The sequence below is a fragment of the Ovis aries genome, chromosome 2 (assembly GCF_016772045.2).
Source record: "Ovis aries strain OAR_USU_Benz2616 breed Rambouillet chromosome 2, ARS-UI_Ramb_v3.0, whole genome shotgun sequence".
Lineage (NCBI taxonomy): Eukaryota > Metazoa > Chordata > Mammalia > Artiodactyla > Bovidae > Ovis > Ovis aries.
Window position 1 is genome coordinate 150343194 of NC_056055.1, and position 23015 is coordinate 150366208.

The following is a 23015-nucleotide window of genomic DNA, read 5'->3' on the forward strand; positions in this document are numbered from 1 at the left end:
CTTCATTTTAAAACTAAGTCTTCTACACTGATTCAGTTCAGTTCAGTTCAGTCACTCAGTCGTATCCGACTCTTTGCGACCCCATGAATCGCAGCACGCCAGGCCTCCCTGTCCATCACCAACTCCCGGAGTTCACTCAGACTGACGTCCATCTAGTTAGTGATGCCATCCAGCCATTTCATCCTCTGTCGTCCCCTTCTCCTCCTGCCCCCAATCCCTCCCAGCATCAGGGTCTTTACCAATGAGTCAGCTCTTCACATGAGGTGGCCAAAGTATTGGAGTTTCAGCTTCAGCATTAGTGGTTGTTGCATAGACTTGGATTACTGTGATGTTAAGTGGTTTGCCTTAGAAACGAACAGATCATTCTGTCAGTTTTTAGCTTGCACCCAAGTACTGCATTTCAGACTTTTTTGTTGGTATGAGGACTACTACATTTCTTCTAAAGGATTCTTGCTCCAGTAGTAGATATAATGGTCATCTCAATTAAATTTGCCCATTCCAGTCCATTTTAGTTCGTTGATTCCTAAAATGTCGATGTTCACTCTAGCCATCTCCTATTTGACCACTTCCTTTACCCTGATTGATGGATCTAGTATTCCAGGTTCCTATGTAGTATTGTTCTTTACTATTTTACAGCTTATCCTATTTCCTGATGGCTAGAGATCCTTCAAATCCTATCAGCACTTTAAATTCAGCTTTGCTATCCTAAACTCTTAAGGTGGCTACGACCTAAATATACATAGTTTTTAACTTCTCATCAAAGAAGCATCATAGTTCCAATGTCCCAGGAATGTTAATACCAATGAGTTTTCATCACGATATTTACCTGAGGGTAGTTTCAGAATGCCATCTAACTTATTCCTCATTGCCAGCAAAGTTAATCAAAGTAGCGCTTAGGTCTACTAACATAGTCGATTACATAATGTCTATTTTAAAGTCAGCATTAGTTCTAGAATAAAATAGTAGCATGTGCTTCTGGATCATTTATTCTACCTAGTAAGCCAATATCACCAGATAGTTTTCAAGGAAATATTCTGGAAGCTTACAAAAGTATTATTATGAAATAGAAGGAACAAAGGCATTGGAATATAAAATACAGAGCTCTGTAGTTTCCTTTTGATTTAAATATTTACTTTCTATGAACTTTAGTTTTCTTTTAGTAAAATTTTATTTATTAGAAATTTTTTTTTTAGCCACACCATGTGGCATGCAGGATCTTAGTCCTCCAACTAGGGATCAAACTCATGCACCCGGCCCTGGGAGCACAGACTCTTTAACTACTGGACTGCCAGGGAAGTCCCTAGTTTTCTATTAGGTAAAAAGAAGAAAAGTTCAACTCTTTTTATGATAAAAAAAGATATTTTATGTAAAGAGCTCAGTTCAGGTATTGTATACCCAATATTATAAGGTAAACCTATATTAAAGAAATTTATAAAAAATGTTTATCTCTACTAATGCTAATGACACCACTACCAAATACACACACACACACACACATATATATATTACATAAATATGTCATATATGTGCATGATATATATATATATATATATCTCAATTTCAGGATAAAGCTTTAGACTGTACATAAGATAAGAATTAAAAAAAGATGAAGATTTCATACCTATCTATGTACATAAGAGAACAGTGAATGAGTTTTGCTGACTTGGGAACATACCACATTATAGGATTGACAAAAGTGGAAAAATTAAATAAAGAGCATGCTTTATTTAAGTCTCATTTTCCAATCTAAATAAATACTTCAGATATGGATCAAGTACAGCTTTCTCTTGGAAATGAAACAAAAGATATATTAGGGCTTTTATTTTTTACAAGCTACATTTAGTATTCAAAACTAACATAGGGTCAGTTCAGTTCAGTCGCTCAGTTGTGTCCGACTCTTTGCAACCCCATGAATCGCAGCACACCAAGCCTCCCTGTCCAACATCAACTCCTGGAGTTCACTCAAACTCATGTCCATCAAGTTGGTGATGCCATCCAGCCATCTCATCCTCTGTCATCCCCTTCTCCTCCTGCCCCTAATCCCTCGCAGCATCAGAGTCTTTTCCAATGAGTCAACTCTTCGCATGAAGTGGCCAAAGTATTGGAGTTTCAGCTTTAGCGTCAGTCCTTCCAATGAAGGATAGGGTCACCAATAGCAAAATTATAGAATGTGAACAGTCTTCTAAGATCAGAACACTAATTCCAGAAATCTCATTACCCTGCAATAGACTCCTGTAGGGGATTGGTAACATCAGTGTGCAGAAAAAAAAAAAGAAATGTTTAAAAATACATTGACATGTAGCTTGAAAAGATACAACTAGCACCTGGAAATTGAAGCAGGTAATATAATTTTTCATTAGTATAAGATGTGTTGGCTGTGGAAATAGTACAACAAATGCAGTTTGCCAGTAGGAAAATTTGAGTGTTTGGGGGAAACTGTGTATTATCATGAGTGCGAATTTGGGACTTTCAGAGGGGGTTATGAACATGAAATTGTTAACACTGTGCTTATAGCATATGAGATAATGTTTAAATCAAAATGTAAAGTTTTATCAAACTTTAGGTGGTCCTAAATTTGAAAATAATAACTAATACATTAAATTAAGACAATGTGAACAACAATTTTGTCATGTGAATAATTTTCTACAATGTTGCATTGTAATTAATCCTTTTGAACTTACATTACAGATTATTTCTGAATCTGTCTTACTGTAGTAGTTAAAATCAGTGTATCAATAATATTATGTTATTCACCACCTAAAATAAGAAATTATAGTATGGAAATTGTTAATAATAATCTATTACAGTTGCGTGGCACCGCACACTCTTTTAAGCATTTTCGATTTATTCATGTCATAGTGAGAAAGGACAAGTACCTCTCCCTGGTTTATGAAGAGTAGTTATTCTGTGCTCAAGGTTATCCAGGGAATGACAGTGACTCCAGATTAGCCTTATGTTTCTCATTACTGTTTCTCTCTTATTCTGTCCTATATTTACTTCAAAATAGTTATAATTGCAAATACTTATAAAAATCCACAGGCTAAATGAGTTTAATCATATTGGTTTACCTGGTTTTTGTATACTTATGTAACATTTGTATTTTACAAATGGTTTTAAGAAACTTGATAAAATCACATTAATTTGACATGAACATACATATATGATATTAAACTAAACAGTTAAATTTTACATCGTCTATGGGAAACTTTAGTAATTCTGTACTAATATCTTAAATTATTTGATTCTACTTAGATACTTTCCAACTGGATATTTAGTTTATTATCTTAAATTGTTATAATTTTTTTCTACAGGAAAAAATTAAGAGGATACAACAAATCAGAATGGAAAAAGAGCTTCGAGCCCAGCAAATTCTAGAGGTAGAATTCTTAAATGTGATATGATTAAAGTAAATATAGTCACATATTTTAAAGTCTGCAAAATTGAAAATCTTACCTATGTAGTCTCTCACTCTTACAGTATGTCCATCAGAAATTCTTTTCAAGCATAATGCATAGAGTAAGACCTTATTTAGCAAACTCATCTTATCCTAATAACCCGGGAAGTAAGACAAAAGGAAAAACTCCTGAACAACCAGTGTAGGTGTCATACAGTTCATGGCTCAAAGTCGTGTTATTTACTTCTAGAAAAATCATTAGGACTAATAGATATTTACTTTTAATTTAGAAATAAAACACTGCAAAAGTCAATTTTAAATGTAGGAACAGTTTAACCCGCTGTTTTTTCTGGCTTCTAATATGCCTTGCTTCCCTGGAAGCTGATGGAATAGGACTAGAGGACATATATTGGAATCAGTAAGGTAATAGCCACAAGATAGCAGGGAAAAATACAGGAAAACTCCAGCCAGCGTTTATAGGAATTCAACAGCCTAACAAGGTTGTCTGTAATCCTTTAGTTGACTAGCAGTTTTAACACCTTATTATTGATAACTGAAAGGCATTACTCTATTGAACTGTACAGTATAATAACTGATATTCAGAATAATTGCCCCAAATCATCAAGAAAAAGCCAAATTATAGTTAGTATGCTGCTGCTGCTGCTGCTAAGTCACTTCAGTCATGTCCGACTCTGTGTGACCCCATAGATGGCAGCCCACCAGGCTCTTCTGTTCCTGGGATTCTCCAGGCAAGAACACTGGAATGGGTTGCCATTTCCTTCTCCAATGCATGAAAGTGAAAGTGAAGTCGCTCAGTCGTGTCCGACTCTTAGCTACCCCATGGACTGCAGCACACCAGACTCTTCCGTCCATGGGATTTTCCAGGCAAGAGTACTGGAGTAGGGTGCCATCACCTTCTCCTACTGTGTCTAAATAGTATATATCTCAAAAAAAATAAAATACAAAAATAAATAGTATATATCTCAAAATTTCCATCCAAAATTGTGAAAATAAATATTCAGTGTTTAACATTGGTGTACCCTCCCAGCTGGGGTTCCCTTTTGGCTTATCCGCATGTAGTGCAGGAGACATGGGTTGTATCCCTAGTTGGGAAGATCCCCTGGAGGAGTGCATGGCAACCCACTCCAGTGTTCTTGCCTGGAAAATCCTTGTGGACAGAGGAGCCTGGTGGGCTACAGTTTGTGGGGTCGCAAAGAGTCAGACACAACTGAGGGACTGAGCACACCACAGCCTCCCAGCTATTCAGGAAACTATTGCTATAGAGATGATTTATTCCCTGAGGGTGTCAAATAGCTGAAGCTTTCTTTTGTATGCTTTTTCCTTCTAGAAACATACACATATTTCCTAACCCATTTTAAATAAATTTTAAAAATCCAAATCAAAAGTACTAATATCTTAAAGTAAATTAATAACTACTGAATAATTATGAAACTACTAGATAGTTAATGCCTTTAAGATTATGAAGCTCAGATTTGGCATCATGATCTTGATATTCAAAATGTACTTCAAGAAAGATTGTAAGTTTCCATTCTGTCTTTCTTGGAAACTTCGAATTTAATCACAATTAACAGCTAGAGAAAAATAGCTTATATTTACAGTTTAAAATCTACCCCCCCCCCAAAAAAATCTACCCCATCTTCTTAATTTTATACAGTGATCATGTTTTACTTTTAAAAATCAGAAAAAAGCAAATATTATATAAAAAACTTTTTCTGTGATTGTTTTAATGTAAAATAATTATTTCAGACTTTTTTAATAGAACTGAAAAAAATCAAGAAAAGCTGACATATTCTAAGAAATTTTAAGAATTTTTTACATTTTAATGCTAATCTTTACATTAGAAATGAAAATTAGTTTGTAAATATAATATTAACTGTGAAAATCTGTAATTGTCTACATATATGTCACGTGTTGTTTTCTGTCTTATGAGTCACGTAGCTCCGTGTTCAAGTCATAGATTATTTTCAGGTTGCAGTGGTACTGTTGTATGACTTTGAGACCTGTTTTCCATACACAGGCAAAAAAGAAAAAGAAGGAAGAAGCAGCAAATGCCAAATTATTGGAGGCTGAGAAACGAATAAAGGTTAGTTTAGATGAGAATCTGTTTTTTAAGAATAAAAATTATATGGTATTATCCTAGTATCAATTATCACTAACTCAATGGACATGGATTTGGGTAAACTCTGGGAGTTGGTGATGGACAGGGAGGCCTGGTATGCTGCAGTTCATGGGGTTGCAAAGAGTCAGACATGACTGAGCGACTCAACTGAACTAATACTAGTATTGATTATATTAAAAATAGCCCTCCTCAAAATGACTCGTTGAAAAAAATGTTGATCATAGATAAAATGTGTATAATGTGTGTTTTTAGTGTTTATATATTGTGTATACATTTTTATATTTTATTATACAGGTTCTGTGTGATACTTTGAGCTCTTTAAATAGCAGACATCAAATCAGAAATACAAACTATCACATAATACCTGAATATAGTTTTAATGGATAAGATCTCCTCAGAGCTATTTATGTTCCAAATCCAGTTCTCTCCTTAGATTATAATTTTCTCTTTGTCAATGTCTAGCAACTGTTTGTAAGTATTAAAAAGTGAAAAGCCTTCCAAAAACAAAACCTAGCTTTATCAGCTATCACTTACCAATACTAAAAATAGCCATTGCTATTTACTGTAACTTTGTATGTTGTTTGGAGCTGTTTTGGTTTTGATTTTCTGGCATGAAGCATGAGAGAGTTGGACCCTCATGCCCCTTCTAACCACTGCCCCCTGCCCCTACACACACACATTCCATCTCTTATCTTCCAATTTTTCTGATACTTCTTTACTGAAAATAAGCAGCCAAGTGGGCCTAACAATTCCAGAGATAGCTGCTACTATTACATTCAATTACATGATGGTGTGATCACTCACCTAGAGCCAAACATCCTGGAATGAGAAGTCAAGAGGGCCTTAGGAAACATCACTACAAACAAAGCTAGTGGAGGTGATGGAATTCCAGTTGAGCTATTTCAAATCCTAAAAGTTGATTCTGTGAAAGTGCTGCATTCATTATGCTAGCAAATTTGGAAAACTAAGCAGTGGCCACAGGAATGGAAAAAGTCATTTTTCATTCCAATCCCTAAGAAAGGCAATGCCAAATAATGCTCAAATACCCCACAATTGCATTCATCTCACATGCTAGTAAAGTAATGCTTAAAATTCTCCAAGCCAGGCTTCAACAGTATGTGAACTGTGAACTTCCAGATGTTCAAGCCGGTTTTAGAAAAGGCAAAGGAATCAGAGATCAAATTGCCAATATCCGCTGGATCATAGAAAAAGCAAGAGTTTCAGAAAAACGTCTATTGACAATGCCAAAACCTTTGACTGTGTGGATCACAATAAACTGTGGAAAATTCTGAAAGAGATGGGAATACCAGACCACTTGACCTGCCTCTTGAGAAATCTGTATGTAGGTCAGGAAGGTACAGTTAGAATTGGACATGAAACAACAGACTGGTTCCAAATAGGAAAAGGAGTACGTCAAGTCTGTGTATTGTCACCCTGCTTATTTAACTTATACGCAGAGTATATCATGAGAAATGCTAGGATGGATGAAGCACAAGCTGGAATCAAGATGGCCGGGAGAAATATCAATAACCTCAGATATGCAGATGACACCACCCTTATGCCAAAAGCGAAAAAAAGCTTGAAAGCCTCTTGATGAAAGTGAAAGAGGAGAGTGAAAAAGTTGGCTTAAAGCTCAACATTCAGAAAACGAAGATCATGGCATCCAGTCCCATCACTTCACGACAAATAGATGGGGAAACAGTGGAAACAGTGTCAGACTTTATTTTCTTGGGCTCCAAAATCACTACAGATGGTAACTGCAGCCATGAAATTAAAAGATGCTTAGTCCTTGGAAGGAAAGTTATGACAAACCTAGATAGCATATTCAAAAGCAGAGACATTACTTTGCCAACAAAGGTCCTTCTAGTCAAAGCTATGGTTTTTCCAGTGGTCATATATGGATGTGAGAGCTGAATTATAAAGAAAGCTGAGTGCCGAAGGATTTATGCTTTTGAACTATGGTGTTGGAGAAGACTCTTGAGAGTCCCTTGGACTGCAAGGAGATCCAATCAGTCCACCCTAAAGGAGATCAGTCCTGAGTGTTCATTGGAAGGACTGATGTTGAAGTTGAAACTCCAATACTTTGGCTACCTGATGCGAAGAGCTGACTCATTTGAAAAGACCCTGATGCTGGGCAAGATTGAAAGCAGGAGAAGAAGGGGGTGACAAAGGATGAGATGGTTGTAATACATCACTGACTGAATGGACATGAGTTTGGGTAAACTCCGGGAGCTGGTGAAAGACAGAGAGGACTGGCGTGCTGCAGTTCATGGGTCGCAAAGACTCGGACACGACTGAGTTACTAAACTGAACTGAACTGAACTGATTACATCTTATAAAGCTAGGGAACCATTTGTCACCTTTTTTACATAGACTCTCTTACTTTGTTCTTTAGATTTCTACTCCTTTTCATGACTGCCCTTTATATTCACTTCATTCATATTTTAGCTTTATGAAATACTCATGTGGTGAGATTCACAGAATTATGTGCATTAAGCCCCACCCTTTTGAAATAATGCCCTCAATTGTAGGTGGACATAAAAATCTCAAATTTGTCCCTTTGTCTCTTGTCACTCTCATTCCTGTACAGTGTGTAGAAATGACATAGATCCTGTTAATCATAGAGTTTTTAGGAATTTATATTCAGAGTGGAGAGAGTTTTAATCAGCTAGACATGTGGGTTGCTTTTTATGTTTTTTTTTTTAAGTGCCATTTGTATGTGATATACTCTGTCCATCTAGCTAGTCAGTTCTGTAAACATACCACTAAAGTGTGCTGTTAAGTCAGATGCTTGCTCTTATTATACAGTTTTTATGTATTAGGTAACCATATGAAGTTGCCACTTTATAAGTAAAAAAAAAATTAGATATTTGAAATTTCATGTGATTCAACCTAATAGAAAACTATAGAATCTCAGAAAAGGACTTTTAATATTTGTAGCATGTTTAAAATTTTTCCTAAAAATCATATATTAAAAGTTTTTTATTTTTAAGGAAAAAGAAATGAGAAGACAGCAAGCTGTTCTTCTAAAGCATCAGGTCTGTATCCATACAGTTGTACAAATTTTGAAATGTAAATTTTATAATTTTTCTTAAATCTAATTTTTGAAAAATCTTCAAAATATTTTCTTAAAAATTTCCAATGTAATTCCTGCTTAAATTCCTTGCTTTGGTATTGGTTTCTTTTGGGGGGTTAAAAATTGGTTTCATGACTCTGTGATTTCTGTTTCATAATGTTGTGCCAACTCTTTCTACCAGGAGTTGGAGAGGCATAGACTAGATATGGTATGGGTATGTTTATTTTTGTACATCTAACACCGCATTGTGATTTGGTTGTGATATGGTTGTCATAGCAATGCATAAAGTGTAGCACTGGCTGCTGTCATATTACATACTGCTGCATGGCTTTACAGCACAGTGCATTGCATACATCTGCTTGTCTATCTATAAAAGAAATACGGTATATATCCAAGATTTGTAATTGAATCACGAAAGCCTTAAATAGGCTGCTGTCTAAAAGTTTACATTACTGATGTCACAGTGAAAGTTGGATCACTATACAATTAGATACAATTATGACCCATATTCTCCCATCATTCTAGATGCAAAACTGCCATTGAATACAATGGGAATTTTGGGTTAGTTTGATGAGAGAATATGAAATATATTTTGGTTTTATATAAATTTTAGAAATTTTTAGAAATATCCCTTTGGGTGAACCACATATATTTAAACAAAAAGAACAGTTTCAACATGATACCTGTGATTTTTTTTTTAAATAAAAGGAGACTATCAAAGTAAGCTAGTGCTTACTTTATTTTCATACTGTGCCTTTTAGATTTAACTTGTGAGCCCATGGTGCAGCTTTAGTGGCTTTCAATACTGCATCAAGGGGCAGACATCAGTAAACAGGAATATCTCATTTCATTGATGGTGTTATATGAACCATGACTAGTTTAAATTGGTGTTAAAGCTTTAAAAAAAAACTTTCTAATTTGTCGGTGGATTATTGGATTTACAAAATGATAGTGTATTTGAAATAAAAGTAATTCTAAAACCGTGACGTAAAAGTGATTTTAAAGCAATTTCAGCCTGATCTAAATAAAAATCTAAGAACACAACCTTTAGTTTAATTGGCTATAGTACATATTTGTGGTTTTTCTAATAGCAGATGTAAGGTAACTGACCTGTTCCAGCCAACCATTATGCTTTTTGTTCTGCCAGCTTTTGAAGGAGCATCACAACTGACCATAAGTAAATCTTGTATGCTTCTGTTTACACTGTCTCCATGTTCATTGCTTTACCTTTTTGCTTTTGATTGTTCTTGTATTTGCTTTCTAAACCTGAACTAAAACATGCACAGACTGGCCATTCTTGTCTTATATTTAGTATTTACTGTGACTTGTCTATAAATGCTAAACATGCTATACAGAGTTTTTTGTTTTGTTTTGTTTTTCCATTTGAAGATCAAACTGTTAACTATGATTGAGTTATATTCCTAATTTTATCTGGCTTAATAGGAACGAGAGAGAAGGCGACAACATATGATGCTTATGAAAGCTATGGAAGCTCGTAAAAAGGCAGAAGTAAGTGTATATTTCTTGAAAAATATTATCTTGCCATAAATTAGTATTTTTCTTAAACATTGACTCTTCTAAATATAATTGTTTTGGAGTATGGGTTTGTCATGGTTTACTGATTTTCATAAACAAACCAAAGGTTAGAGATAGTAACTAAGTGTTAGAACATAAAAGAATGTAGGAAGGATTCCAATGTATGATTTAATTTTCTTGGCTGAGATTTTAATTACCTTTTTTAGATACAATGAATGGCATTCATTTGGATCAAAGTAGCTATTTCTCAGAGAAGAAAATGGCTACCCATTCCAGTATTCTTGCCTGGAAAATCCCAGGGACAGAGGAGCCTGGTGGGCTGCTGTCCATAGGGTCGCACAGAGTTGGACATGACTGAAGCGACTTAGCATGCATGCATGCATGCATTGGAGAAGGAGATGGCAACCCACTCCAGTATTCTTGCCTGGAAAATCCCAGGGACAGAGGAGCCTGGTGGGCTGCTGTCCATAGGGTCGCACAGAGTTGGACATGACTGAAGCGACTTAGCATGCATGCATGCATGCATTGGAGAAGGAGATGGCAACCCACTCCAGTATTCTTGCCTGGAGAATCCCAGGGACGGAGAAGCCTGGTGGGCTCCCATCTGTGGGGTCGCACAGAGTCGGACATGACTGAAGTGACTTGGCAGCAGCTATTTCTTACTGTGACCAGAGTTTCACAAAATTTATATTACAGCATGTGTAGACAAGTTCTCTATGTCCTCATTCAAACGTCACTCAGTCATGGACTTTTGCCCTCAAAATTATTCTTTAACATTCTATGTGTAAAATTAGCCTGGGTACTATCCTTGAAATAAGACTTTTACCATATAATTCAGAACAAGAAAATTATTGAAATGTCAAAATGAGCTTATATGGATTTTAATAGAAATCAGTTAAAGATGAAAAAATGTTACAAAGGAATGCATTATAACAGTTGAATAGAGGTATAGCCGTAATAATCAGGCTTCCCAGTTGAGTCAGTGGTAAAGAATCCACCTGCAGGAAAGGCAGGTTCGATCCCTGGATCAGAAAGATCCCCTGGAGAAGGAAATGGCAACCCAGTCCAGTGTTCTTGCCTGGAAAATCCCATTGCAGAGGAGCCTAGTGGGCTACAGTCCATGAGGTCACAAAAGAGTTAGACACAACTTAGCAACTAAATGACAATGTTATAACCAGTGCTTTGAAGTAACAGAGACTCAGATACACATGCTAACTCTAAACCAACTTGATTTAGCTCTTCACGTTCTTTGTTTTTTAAAATTGATATAATGATTCTTGTATCTCCTATGATTATAAGATTATCAACTGGGATAAACATTTAATAAATAATAATTAATGAAAATCAGACAGTTTGGCCTAGAAGTTGAGAGCCCTATATTTCAGATTTTGGATCTCAACTCTGGCTTAAACTATATATTTCTGATATAAAGACACAGTATATGTGTTGTTTAGGAACTTGGACATTGTAACCAATGATCAGGATTTGAATTCTTGTTTCGGTACATTCCAGCTCTATGACTTTGGGCAAGTTATTTAACCTCTCTGTGATTCAATTTTTTTTTTTTTTTTTTTTGGTCTGTAAAATGGAGTTGACACTACTTCCTATTTCATCAGGTTTGTAGTTATGATTAAATGGGTGTGTGTCTAGATGAGTGTAAATGTAAAGTTCTTGGAACAGTGCCTGGTACCACATCAGTTCAGTTCAGTTGCTCAGTTGTGTCCGACTCTTTGCAACCCCATGAATCGCAGCATGCCAGGCCTCCCCAAACACATAGTGCCTACTTATTAAGACAAGTCACTTATTACTATATAGGTGGTGTTTTCCTTACGTGTTAATTATCCAGGACCACTGACACCCTGTACATCTAACATCATAACATGGATTTATAACTATAATCTCTGAAAAATGATAGGCAGTGAAAGAGAGAGGTAATGGATTCCAGGAATGGACATGGCTGTGAACTCTGTTGCCTTCTGAACGCATTGGTGTGAAGAGTAGGTAAGGGGATTAATTAAAATCCTGAGAGCTCAACCTAATTTTCTCCTATCTGAAGAGATGGGAACTGAGGGAGTAACTCAGGGTAAAGGCCTGGAATATTCCTCAGGAGACAAGTTCTTCCCTAGTAAGTGTTCTTTTTACTAGAATGACTAAGAAAAATTAGGGCTTGTCATTCTGATTTTTCCTGTTGGAGAAGAAAGGTTAAAGAAAGGCAGAGCATTATCTCCAGATATATGGGCTTTAGTACAAGAGGACATCCAAGAGAATAGTAAAGATAAGGCCATCCAAGGGGAAAAAGAAATCATCCAAGGGAAATGATGCTCAGGTTAAGAGACACCCAGAAGACCCAAAAGTCGTGACCTCTTCCGTTGGTTTCCCATATTTGCTTCTGTGCCTGGGAAGAGAGTAAAGAAAGCTGCTGAAGAGAGGTGAGTAAAATCTGCATTGAGTAGAAAGTAGCAGCCACAGGATCAATGAAGATAGTTAAGATGAAATCTTCTAAGAATCCCTCAAGAACCAAGAGCACTTTTCTTGGGAAAAGAATATTCCCTTGATTAGATAGAGTGAAATCAAGTACAGTGCTTCCAGTAAAACTTGGAAAGGGATATGAAGAACCAGGTGCAGCTCTCCCTCTTCTAGTTACCTTCATTCTCAGAAAAAACAAATATTGTTAGCATACAAAAACCAATACAGTATTGTAAAGCAAAATAAAGTAAAAATAATAAAAATAAATAAAAATAAAAATAACACCCCCCCAAATAAATGACTCACTCTTCAATTTAAAGTACTTACGAATATAAAAACAATTATCACATAAAGTGAGAAGAAACTAAAGGAAGATTAAACCACCTGTATTGGAGAAATACACATTCTTGATAGGGCTGCCCATATCAAACATGAGTAACTGGAAAAGAAATGTCAAGAAAACCATGCCAAAATATTACACCAAAAACTATGTGTGTGTGCGCACATGTACATATATACATAAAGTAATAGCTTAAAGCATAGTAACCTAAAGGAACTCGGCTTTCTCTGCTTTCATTCTTGCTTTTCTGAGTTTTCTCTACGCATTCTCCACAGAGCAGCCTAAGTGATCTTTTCAGAAAACACAGTCCAGTGGCTTCTTATTATAATTGTAATGAAGTCCACCGTACAACTTGTACCTGATATAGTATATTCCAGCTATTTTGGCTTTTTATTATCCCTAAACAAAGGATTTTTCCTATTTGATGTTCTTCCACCAAATATTCAAGTGTATCTTATTTATTCTTCAGTGATAGATCAAATTTTAACTTATAAGAGAAGCCTTCCCAGAACACTTAATTTTGCCTTTTCTTACACCTAACCTCTAGAACTCTATCCCATTATCTTATTTTATACTTGTTTATAGTTTATCTTCTCCCAGATTGTAAGATCTATGCGGACAGGAATCTTGCATACCATTGTATCATAAGTGTTGTGATTAGAGCCAGCTATATAGTGGTGCTTAGAAAATTGTTGTTGAATAAATGAATGAGTTGAAATGAAAGTGGCAGTTAAAGTACTAAGAAAACAAGTTGAGGATGAAACAAAATCATTAAAGAAAGTGTATTATATGTTTCTGTCTATATAATGTTCTTTATGTAATAAAAATTACTTTATTCATGGTGAATTTTACACTTAAGGGATTATTATTTAATAATACAATAACATATGTCATAAATAATCCTGTATCAGAATGTTTGAGAGAATCCCATGAGTAAAGTTCTTAAGATGTTACTATTCTCTGATAACTATGAACATGTGAACAGGATGAGGTAATTTTACCATTTTAGCAGTTATTAAGACTTTTTTGGCCACACCATGTGACATTCAGGATCCCGGACTGGGAACTGAATCCACACCTCCTGCACTGGGATCACAGAGATGGAACCACGGGACTACCGTGGACGTTCTCAGTTATTCAGATTTTAAATTGCATTCCTCTACTGAATTATACCTATAGATTTTAGTAATGAACTAAGTATTTTTTAAAATTTCTTAAAATACTATTATATACAGTTCAGTTCAGTTGCTCAATCTTGTCTGACTCTTTACAACGCCATGAATTGCAGCATGCCAGGCTTCCCTGTCCATCACCAACTCCTGGAGTTCACCCAGACCCATGTCCATCAAGTCGGTGATGCCATCCAGCCATCTCATCCTCTGTTGTCCCCTTCCCCTCTTGCCCCCAATCCCTCCCAGCATCTCCTGTTTGACCACTTCCAATTTGCCTTGATTCATGGACCTAACATTCCAGGTTCCTATGTAATATTGCTCTTTATAGCATCGGACCTTGCTTCTATCACCAGTCACATCCACAACTGGGTATTTTTGCTTTGGTTCCATCCCTTCATTCTTTCTGGGGTTATTTCTCCACTGATCTCCAGTAGCATATTGGGCACCTACTGACCTGGGGAGTTCCTCTTTCAGTATCCTATCATTTTGCCTTTTCATGCTGTTCATGGGGTTCTCAAAGCAAGAATACTGAAGTGGTTTGCCATTCCCTTCTCCAGTGGACCACATTCTGTCAGACCTCTCCACCATGACTTGCACATCTTGGGTGGCCCCACATGGCATGACTTAGTTTCGTTGAGTTAGACAAGGCTGTTGTCCATGTGATCAGATTGAGTAGTTTTCTGTGATTATGGTTTCAGTGTGTTTGCCCTCTGATGCCCTCTCGCAACACCTACCATCTTACTTGGGTTTCTCTTACCTTGGATGTGGGGTATCTCTTCACGGCTGCTCCAGCATATTGCAGTCGCTGCTCCTTAGCTTGGAGGAGGGGTATCACCTCAGGGCTGCCCCTCCTGACCTTGAATGTGGAGTAGCTCCGCTTGTTCCTCCTGCACCTGTGCAGCTGCCGCTCCTTGGACATGGGGTGGCTTCTCTCGGCCGCCGCCCCTGACCTTGGACCTGGGGTAGCTCCTCTTGCCTGTCACCCCTGACCTCAGGCGTGGGGTAGCTCCTCTCGGCTGCCACCCCTGACCTTGGGTGTGGGGTAGCTCCTCCGCGCTTCTGCGCGGTACATTGCAACTATTATGTACACAGCATTAAATTAGATGCTGCAGGAAAAGCAGAAAATGTTAAGGATACTTTTTTATCATATCAGAGATATAAAACTTTACAGTATAAGTGGTAACTAGGTGTATATTTGTACTGATAATCTAAACTTTCACCATATATTTTATATAAAGTTACCCCTTGGTGAATATTAACAAATTACTACTAAATGTACTTGTTCATTTCTTCATTGTTACTTAACATTCCCAAGGTGTGACTGGTGTCATGCCAATATTGGGCATATCTTGGCTTCATATTCTGCATCTTATTACCTCCTAATAGCTCAGTTGCATTTTTTTCTTTTACTAACTGTTAAAAGAACAAATTTTACTGTAGGTTAAAGCCATATAGTACTTAGGCAGGGCTAACTCAAAATTCTGAAATGACCTAGTGTAACCTTTAATTCTAAACTTTAATACTTTTAGAATGTAATAATTAAGTTGTAAAGAAAAAATAAGATGTTATAGGTAATCTTTAAAAAATTGATGTTAAAAAACTAATTGCTTCCACCTTGTTAATCAGAAATCTCTTGTAACATCTGAATTTAGTCCAAGAAACTCCTCATAGTCTTCAAAGTGAAAAGGTAACACAGGTACCATTTTCATGTTTCTTTGTGTACATGACACTGATCCTACTTTTTGATTTACTATTAATATATTTTTCACTAAAAATACCCCAAATTTATATTAGTCCTCTAGCTTAGATATGTAATTTCTATATTTTTTCTTTAACCTATAATTAATAAGACTATATAGACATATAAATTACCTTATTTGTTTTTCTTATATTAATTTTAATATATTATCATAGTTAATAAATATTTTTATATTTAATATTTTTAGCCTTGTGAAGGTTTATATGCTGATGTAACTCAAGTCTTATGAAATATATGTGCTTTAATTATTACTAATCATTGGAAACTCAAGTTGGTTTCAGCAGTGTGACAAAGTAGCTCCAAATCTACTGTTTTCATTTACAAAAACTTCAAACTATGTCAATCACAAATTCATGAACACTTTAGTCATATTATCTGAATAATCATGAGAGCAGTCTTAAGAGTCTTTTGTATATCTCCCCAAGAATCAATAAACACAAAAGGTTGTTAAACATGCGTCTATTACAGAATAACTATGTCAGCACTTTAAGCAACAAAGCCATAAAACAGAAGAGAGTAGTTCAGGTTTCAGACATCATCTAATAATTTGTATGCAGAAAAAGTGTATAACCCCTCAAGTCATGAGAATATTTTTATAATCCTATATTTATATTAATCATCACTTAGTGAAAAATAAAGTAGAATAGCCCAGATACTTACTTTTGTTTAAGCAAACCCATTTTTCTATTGAAGATGTGTGTACTTACATGACATACTTCTGTATTGTACTTTATCTGGTGGCTCAGAGGTTAAAGCGTATGCCTGCCATGCAGTAGACCTGGGTTCAGTCCTTGGCTCAGGAAGATCCCTTGGAGAAGGAAATGGCAACCCACTCCAGTATTCTTGCTGGAGAATCCCATGCATGGAGGAGCCTGGTGGGCTACAGCCCACGTGGTCACAAAGAGTCGGACAAGACTGAGTGACTTCACTCACTTTAATTTTAAAATTCAGTTACCTTTATTTTTTTTTTTCAGCAGAACAAGATTTACTTCTCTTTTAACCAAATTCTTATAGAACCACATAAGACAGTTCATACAGATCATGGTTTAGGAAGGTCTTCCTCAGTCTGAATCTTTAGATCACCAGAGACAAAAGAATAGGCTCTCAAGACCATATCACTCTGTCATAGGCAATAGGATCTGTCCTGTTAGATTTGATTATACTTTTTCTTTTTTTCAGGTCCATCTTTCTTTCTTTCTTTTTTTTTTTTTTGCTGTATCAGGTGTTAGTTGAGACATGTGGGATCTTCCTTGTGTCATGTGGAATCTTTCCTTGTGGCACTCCGTCTCTCTAGTTGTGTTGCATAGGTTCAGTAGCTGTGGCACACAGGCTTATTTGCTCCCTGGCATGTGGAATTTTAGTTCCTGGACCAGGGATCGAACCCACATCCTCTGCATTGCAAGGCAGATTCTTTACCACGGGACCACCAGGGAAGTCCCCTCAGGTACATCTTAAATTTCAAAAATTTAGAGACTGTTATCCTTCAGCATTGATTTTTGTCTCTTTCCACACAGTTGAAGGCTTTGGCACCATCAATAAAGCAGAAATAGGTGTTTTTCTGAAACTCTCTTGCTTTTTCAAACATCCAGAGGATGTTGGCAATTTGATCTCTGGTTCCTCTGCCTTTTCTAACACCAGCTTGAATGTATGGAAGTTCATGGTTCACATATTGCTGAAGGCTGGCTTGGAGAATTTTGAGCATTACTTTACTAGCGTGTGAGATAAGTGCAATTGTGCGGTAGTTTGAGCATTCTTTGGCATTGCCTTTCTTTGGGATTGGAAGCCTTTGACTGTGTGGATCACAATAAACTGTGGAAAATTCTGAAAGATAGGAATACTAGACCACCTGAACTGCCTCTTGAGAAACCTGTATGTAGGTCAGGAAGCAACAGTTAGAACTGGACATGGAACAACAGACTGGTTCCAAGTAGGAAAAGGAGTATGTCGAGGCTGTATATTGTCAACCTGCTTATTTAACTTATATACGGAGTACATCATGAGAAACGCTGGCCTGGAGGAAGCACAAGCTGGAATCAGGATTTCTGGGACAAATATCAATAACCTCTGATATGCAGATGACACCACCCTTATAGCAGAAAGTGAAGAACTAAAGAGCCTCTTGATGAAAGTGAAAGAGGAGAGTGAAAAAGTTGGCTTAAAGCTCAACATTCAGAAAACGAAGATCATGGCATCTGGTCCCATCACTTCATGGCAAATAGATGGGGAAATAGTAGAAACAGTGGCTGACTTTATTTTGGGGGGCTCCAAAATTACTGCAGATGGTGATTGCAGCCATGAAATTAAAAGATGCTTAGTCCTTGGAAGGAAAGTTATGACCAACCTAGACAGCACATTAAAAAGCAGAGACGTTACTTTGTCAACAAAGGTCCATCTAGTCAAGGCTATGGTTTTTCCAGTGGTCGTGTATGGATGTTAGAGTGGACTATAAAGAAAGCTGAACACCGAAGAATTGATGCTTTTGAACTGTGGTGCTGGAGAAGACTCTTGAGAGTCCCTTGGACTGCAAGAAAATCCAGCCAGTCCATCCTAAAGGAGATCAGTCCTGGGTGTTCATTGGAAGGATGATGTTGAAGCTGAAACTCCACTACTTTGGCCACCTGATGTGAAGAGCTGACTCATTTAAAAAGCCCCTGATGCTGTGCAAGATTGAGGGCAGGAGGAAAAGGGAAGGACAAAGGATGAGATGGTTGGATGGCATCACCGACTCAATAGACATGAGTTTGGGTAGACGAAGGCAGTTGGTAAGGGACAGAGAGGCCTGGCATGCTGCGGTTCATAGGGTCCCAAAGAGTCAGACACGACTGAGTGACTGAACTGAACTGAACTGATTCATCTTGCTCCTTGGGAATACCAAGGAAAGAACTATAAACTGTGATAACATTTCTTGTAGGAGATCATAATACAACAGCCTCATGGTTACTTTGGAATATTACCTAGAAGTCAAAAAACAAAGTTTCTTTCAATGTACCCATTTCTTAAGTTTGCCTAAAAGTCTGTGATTTTTTTTTTAATTGGAGGCTAATTACTTTAAATGAATGTGCCATGGTGTACATGCGTTCCCCATCCTGACCCTCCCTCCCACCTCCCTCTCCATCCCATCTCTCATGGTCATCCCAGTGCACCAGCCCTGAGTACCCTGCTTCATGCATCAAACCTGGAATGGTGATCTATTTCACATATGATAATACACATGTTTCAATGCTATTCTCTCACATCATCACACCCTCGCCTTCTCCCATGGAGTCCGACAGTCTGTTCTTTACATCTGTGTCTCTTTTGCTGTCTTGCATATAGTGTCATCATTACCATCTTTCTAAATTCCATATGTATGCATTAGTATACTGTGTTGGTGTTTTTCTTTCTGGCTTACTTCACTCTGTATAATAGGCTCCAGTTTCATCCACCTCATTAGAACTGATTCAAATGTATTCTTTTTAATGGCTGAGTAATACTCCATTGTGTATATGTACCACAGCTTTCTTATCCATTCATCTGCTGATGGACATCTAGGTTGCTTCCATGTCCTGGCTATTATAAACAGTGCTGCGATGAACATTGGGGTACATGTGTCTCTTTCAATTCTGGTTTCCTCGGTGTGTATGCCCAGCAGTGGGATTGCTAGGTCGTATGGCAGTTCCATTTCCAGCTTTTTAAGGAATCTCCCACACTGTTCTCCATAGTGGTTGTACTAGTTTGCATTCCCACCAACAGTGTAAGAGGGGTCCTTTTTCTCTACACCCTCTCCAGCATTTATTGTTTGTAGACTTTTTGATAGCAGCCATTCTGACCGGCATGAGATGGTACCTCATTGTGGTTTTGATTTGCATTTCTCTGATAATGAGTGATGTTGAGCATCTTTTCATATGTTTGTTAGCCATCTCTATGTCTTCTTTGGAGAAATGTCTGTTTAGTTCTTTGGCCCTTTTTTTTTTTATTGGATCGCTTATTTTTCTGGAATTGAGCTGCAGGAGCTACTTGCATATTTTTGACATTAATTCTTTGTCAGTCGTTTCATTTGCTATTATTTTCTCCCATTCTGAAGGCTGTCTTTTCACCTTGCTTATAGTTTTCTTCACAAAAGCTTTTAAGTTTAATTAGGTCCCCTTTGTTTATTTTTTGCTTTTATTTCCATTACTCTGGGAGGTGGGTTATAGAGGGTCCTGCCATGATTTATGTGAGAGAGTGTTTTGGCTATGTTTTCCTCTAGGAGTTTTCTGGTTTCTGGTCTTACATTTAGATCTTTAATCCATTTTTAGTTTATTTTTGTGTATGGTATTAGAAAGTGTTCCAGTTTCATTCGTTTACAAGTGGTTGACCAGTTTTCCCAGCACCACTTGTTAAAGAGATTGTTTTTTCTCCATTGTATATTCTTACCTCCTTTGTCAAAGATAAGGTGTCCATAAGTGCGTGGACTTATCTCTGGGCTTTCTGTTTTGTTCCATTGATTTGTGTTTCTGTGTTTGTGCCAGTACCATACTGTCTTGATGACTGAAGCTTTGTAGTAGAGCCTGAAGTCAGGCAGGTTGATTCCTCCAGTTCCATTCTGCTTTCTCAAGATAGCTTTGGCTGTTTGAGGTTTTTTGTAATTCCAAACAAATTGTGAAATTGTTTGTTCTAATTCTCTGAAAAATACTGTTGATAGGGATTGTATTGAATCTATAGATTGCTTTGGGTAGTATACTCATTTTCACTATATTGATTCTTCCAATCCATGAACATGGTATATTTGTCCATCTATTTGTGTCCTCTTTGATTTCTTTCACTAGTATTTTATAGTTTTCTATATATAGGTCTTTAGTTTCTTTAGGTAGATATATTCCTAAGTATTTTATTCTTTTCGTTGCAATGGTGAATGGAATTGTTTCCTTAATTGCTCTTTCTGTTTTATCAGTGTATAGGAATGCAAGGGATTTCTGTGTGTTGATTTTATATCCTTCAACTTTACTATATTCATTGATTAGCTCTAGTAATTTTCTGGTGGAGTCTTTAGGGTTTTCTGTGTAGAGGATCATGTCATCTGTAAACAGTGAGAGTTTTACTTCTTCCTTTCCAGTCTGGATTCCTTTTATCTCTTTTTCTGCTCTCATTGCTGTGGTCAAAACTTCCAAAACTATGTTGAATAGTAGTTGTGAGAGTGGGCACCCTTGTCTTGTTCTTGACTTTAGGGGAAATGCTTTCAATTTTTCACCATTGAGGATAATGTTTGCTGTGGGTTTGTCATATATATAGCTTTTATTATGTTCAGGTATGTTCTTTCTATTCTTGCTTTCTGGAAGGTTTTTTGTCATAAATGGATGTTGAATTTTGTCAAAGGCTTTCTCTGCGTCTATTGAGATAATCATATGGTTTTTATCTTTTAATTTGTTAATATGGTGTATCACATTGATTGATTTGCAAATAGTGAAGAATCCTTGCATCCCTGGGATAAAGCCACTTGGTCAAGATGTATGATCTTTTTAATATGTTGTTGGATTCTGTTTGCTAGAATTTTGATAAGGATGTTTGCATCTATGTTCTTCAGTAATATTAGCCTGTAGTTGTTGTTGTTTTGTGTGTGTGGCATCTTTGTTCAGTTTTGGTGTTAGGGTAATGGTGACCTCATAGAATGATTTTCAAAGTTTACCTTCCTCTGAAATTTTCTGGAAGAGTTTGAGTAGGGTAAGTGTTAGCCATTCTCTAAATTTTTGGTAGAATTTAGCTGTGAAGAAAGATGTTATGGGGAGGGAGGTGGGAGGGGGGTTCATGTTCGGGAAAGCATGTAAGAATTAAAGATATTAAAATTAAAAAAATAAAAAACTAAAAAAATTAAAAAAATTAAAAAAAGAAAAAAAAAAAGAATTTAGCTGTGAAGCCATCTGGTCCTGGGCTTTTGTTTGTTGGAAGATTTCTGATTATGATTTCAATTTCCATGCTTGTGATGGGTCTATTAAGATTTTCTATTTCTTCTTGGTTCAGTTTTGGAAAGTTATACTTTTCTAAGAATTTGTGCATTTCTTCCAAGTTGCCCATTTTATTGGCATATAGTTGCTGATAGTAGTCTCTTATGATCCTTTGTATTTCTGTGTTGTCTGTTGTGATTTATCCATTTTCAATTCTAATTTTGTTGATTTGACTCTTCTCCCTTTGTTTCTTGATGAGTCTGGCTAATGGTTTGTCTATTTTATTTATCTTCTTGAAGAACCAGCTTTTAGCTTTGTTGATTTTTGCTATGGTCTCTTTTGTTTCTTTTGCATTTATTTCTGCTCTAATTTTTGTGATTTCTTTCCTTCTACTAACCCTGGGGTTCTTCATTTATTCCTTTTCTAGTTGCTTTAGGTATAGAGTTAGGTTATTTATTTGATTTCTCTACTGTTTCTTGACGTAGGCTTGTATTACTATGAACCTTCCCCTTAGCACTGCTTTTACTGAATCCCATAGGTTTTGGTTGTTATGTTTTCATTTTCATTCATTTCTATGCATATTTTGATTTCTTCTATGACTTGTTGGTTATTCAGAAGTGTGTTGTTTAGCCTCCATATGTTCATATTTTTCATAGTTTTTTTTCCTGTAGTTGACATCTAATCTTACCACATTGTCATCAGAAAAGATGCTTGAGATGATTTCAATTTTTTTGAACCTACCAAGGCTAGATTTATGGCCCAGGATGTGATCTATCCTGGAGAAGGTTCCATGTGCACTTAAGAAAAAGGAGAAATTTATTGTTTTAGGGTGAAATGTCCTATAGATATAAATTAGGTCTAACTGTTCCATTTTATCATTTAAAGTTTGCGTTGTTAATTTTCTGTTTAGTTGATCTATCCATAGGTGTGAGTGGGGTATTAAAGTCTCCCACTATTATTGTGTTATTGTTAATTTCCCCTTTCATACTTGTTAGCATTTGTCTTACATATTGTGGTGCTCCTATGTTGGGTGCATATTATTTATAATTGTTATATCTTCTTGGATTGATCCTTTGATCCTTCTTTGTCTCTTTTCATGGCCTTTATTTCAAAGTCTATTTTATCTGAGTATTGCTACTCCTGTTTTCTTATGGTCTCTTTTTGTGTGAAATATCTTTTTCCACTCCTTCACTCTCAGTCTGAATGTGTCCCTAGCTTTGAGGTGGCTCTCT

The 23015-nt window shown here is 36.5% G+C and overlaps 1 protein-coding gene across 32 annotated transcripts in view; it reads left to right on the forward strand.

Annotated features, from left to right (window-relative positions):
- Positions 1-23015, forward strand: part of BAZ2B (bromodomain adjacent to zinc finger domain 2B) — a 325416-nt gene that overhangs the window by 245499 nt on the left and 56902 nt on the right. For 15 of the 32 annotated variants that reach the window (XM_042244893.1, XM_042244899.1, XM_042244898.1 and 12 more), the window contains 5 exons: positions 3312-3377; positions 5433-5498; positions 8528-8572; positions 8792-8824; positions 10054-10119. In XM_042244893.1, the coding sequence (XP_042100827.1) occupies positions 3312-3377; positions 5433-5498; positions 8528-8572; positions 8792-8824; positions 10054-10119 (276 nt within the window). The remainder of the gene's footprint in view (positions 1-3311; positions 3378-5432; positions 5499-8527; positions 8573-8791; positions 8825-10053; positions 10120-23015) is intronic. The other 17 variants (XM_042244894.1, XM_060409837.1, XM_042244900.1 and 14 more) reach the window with 2 other exon arrangements.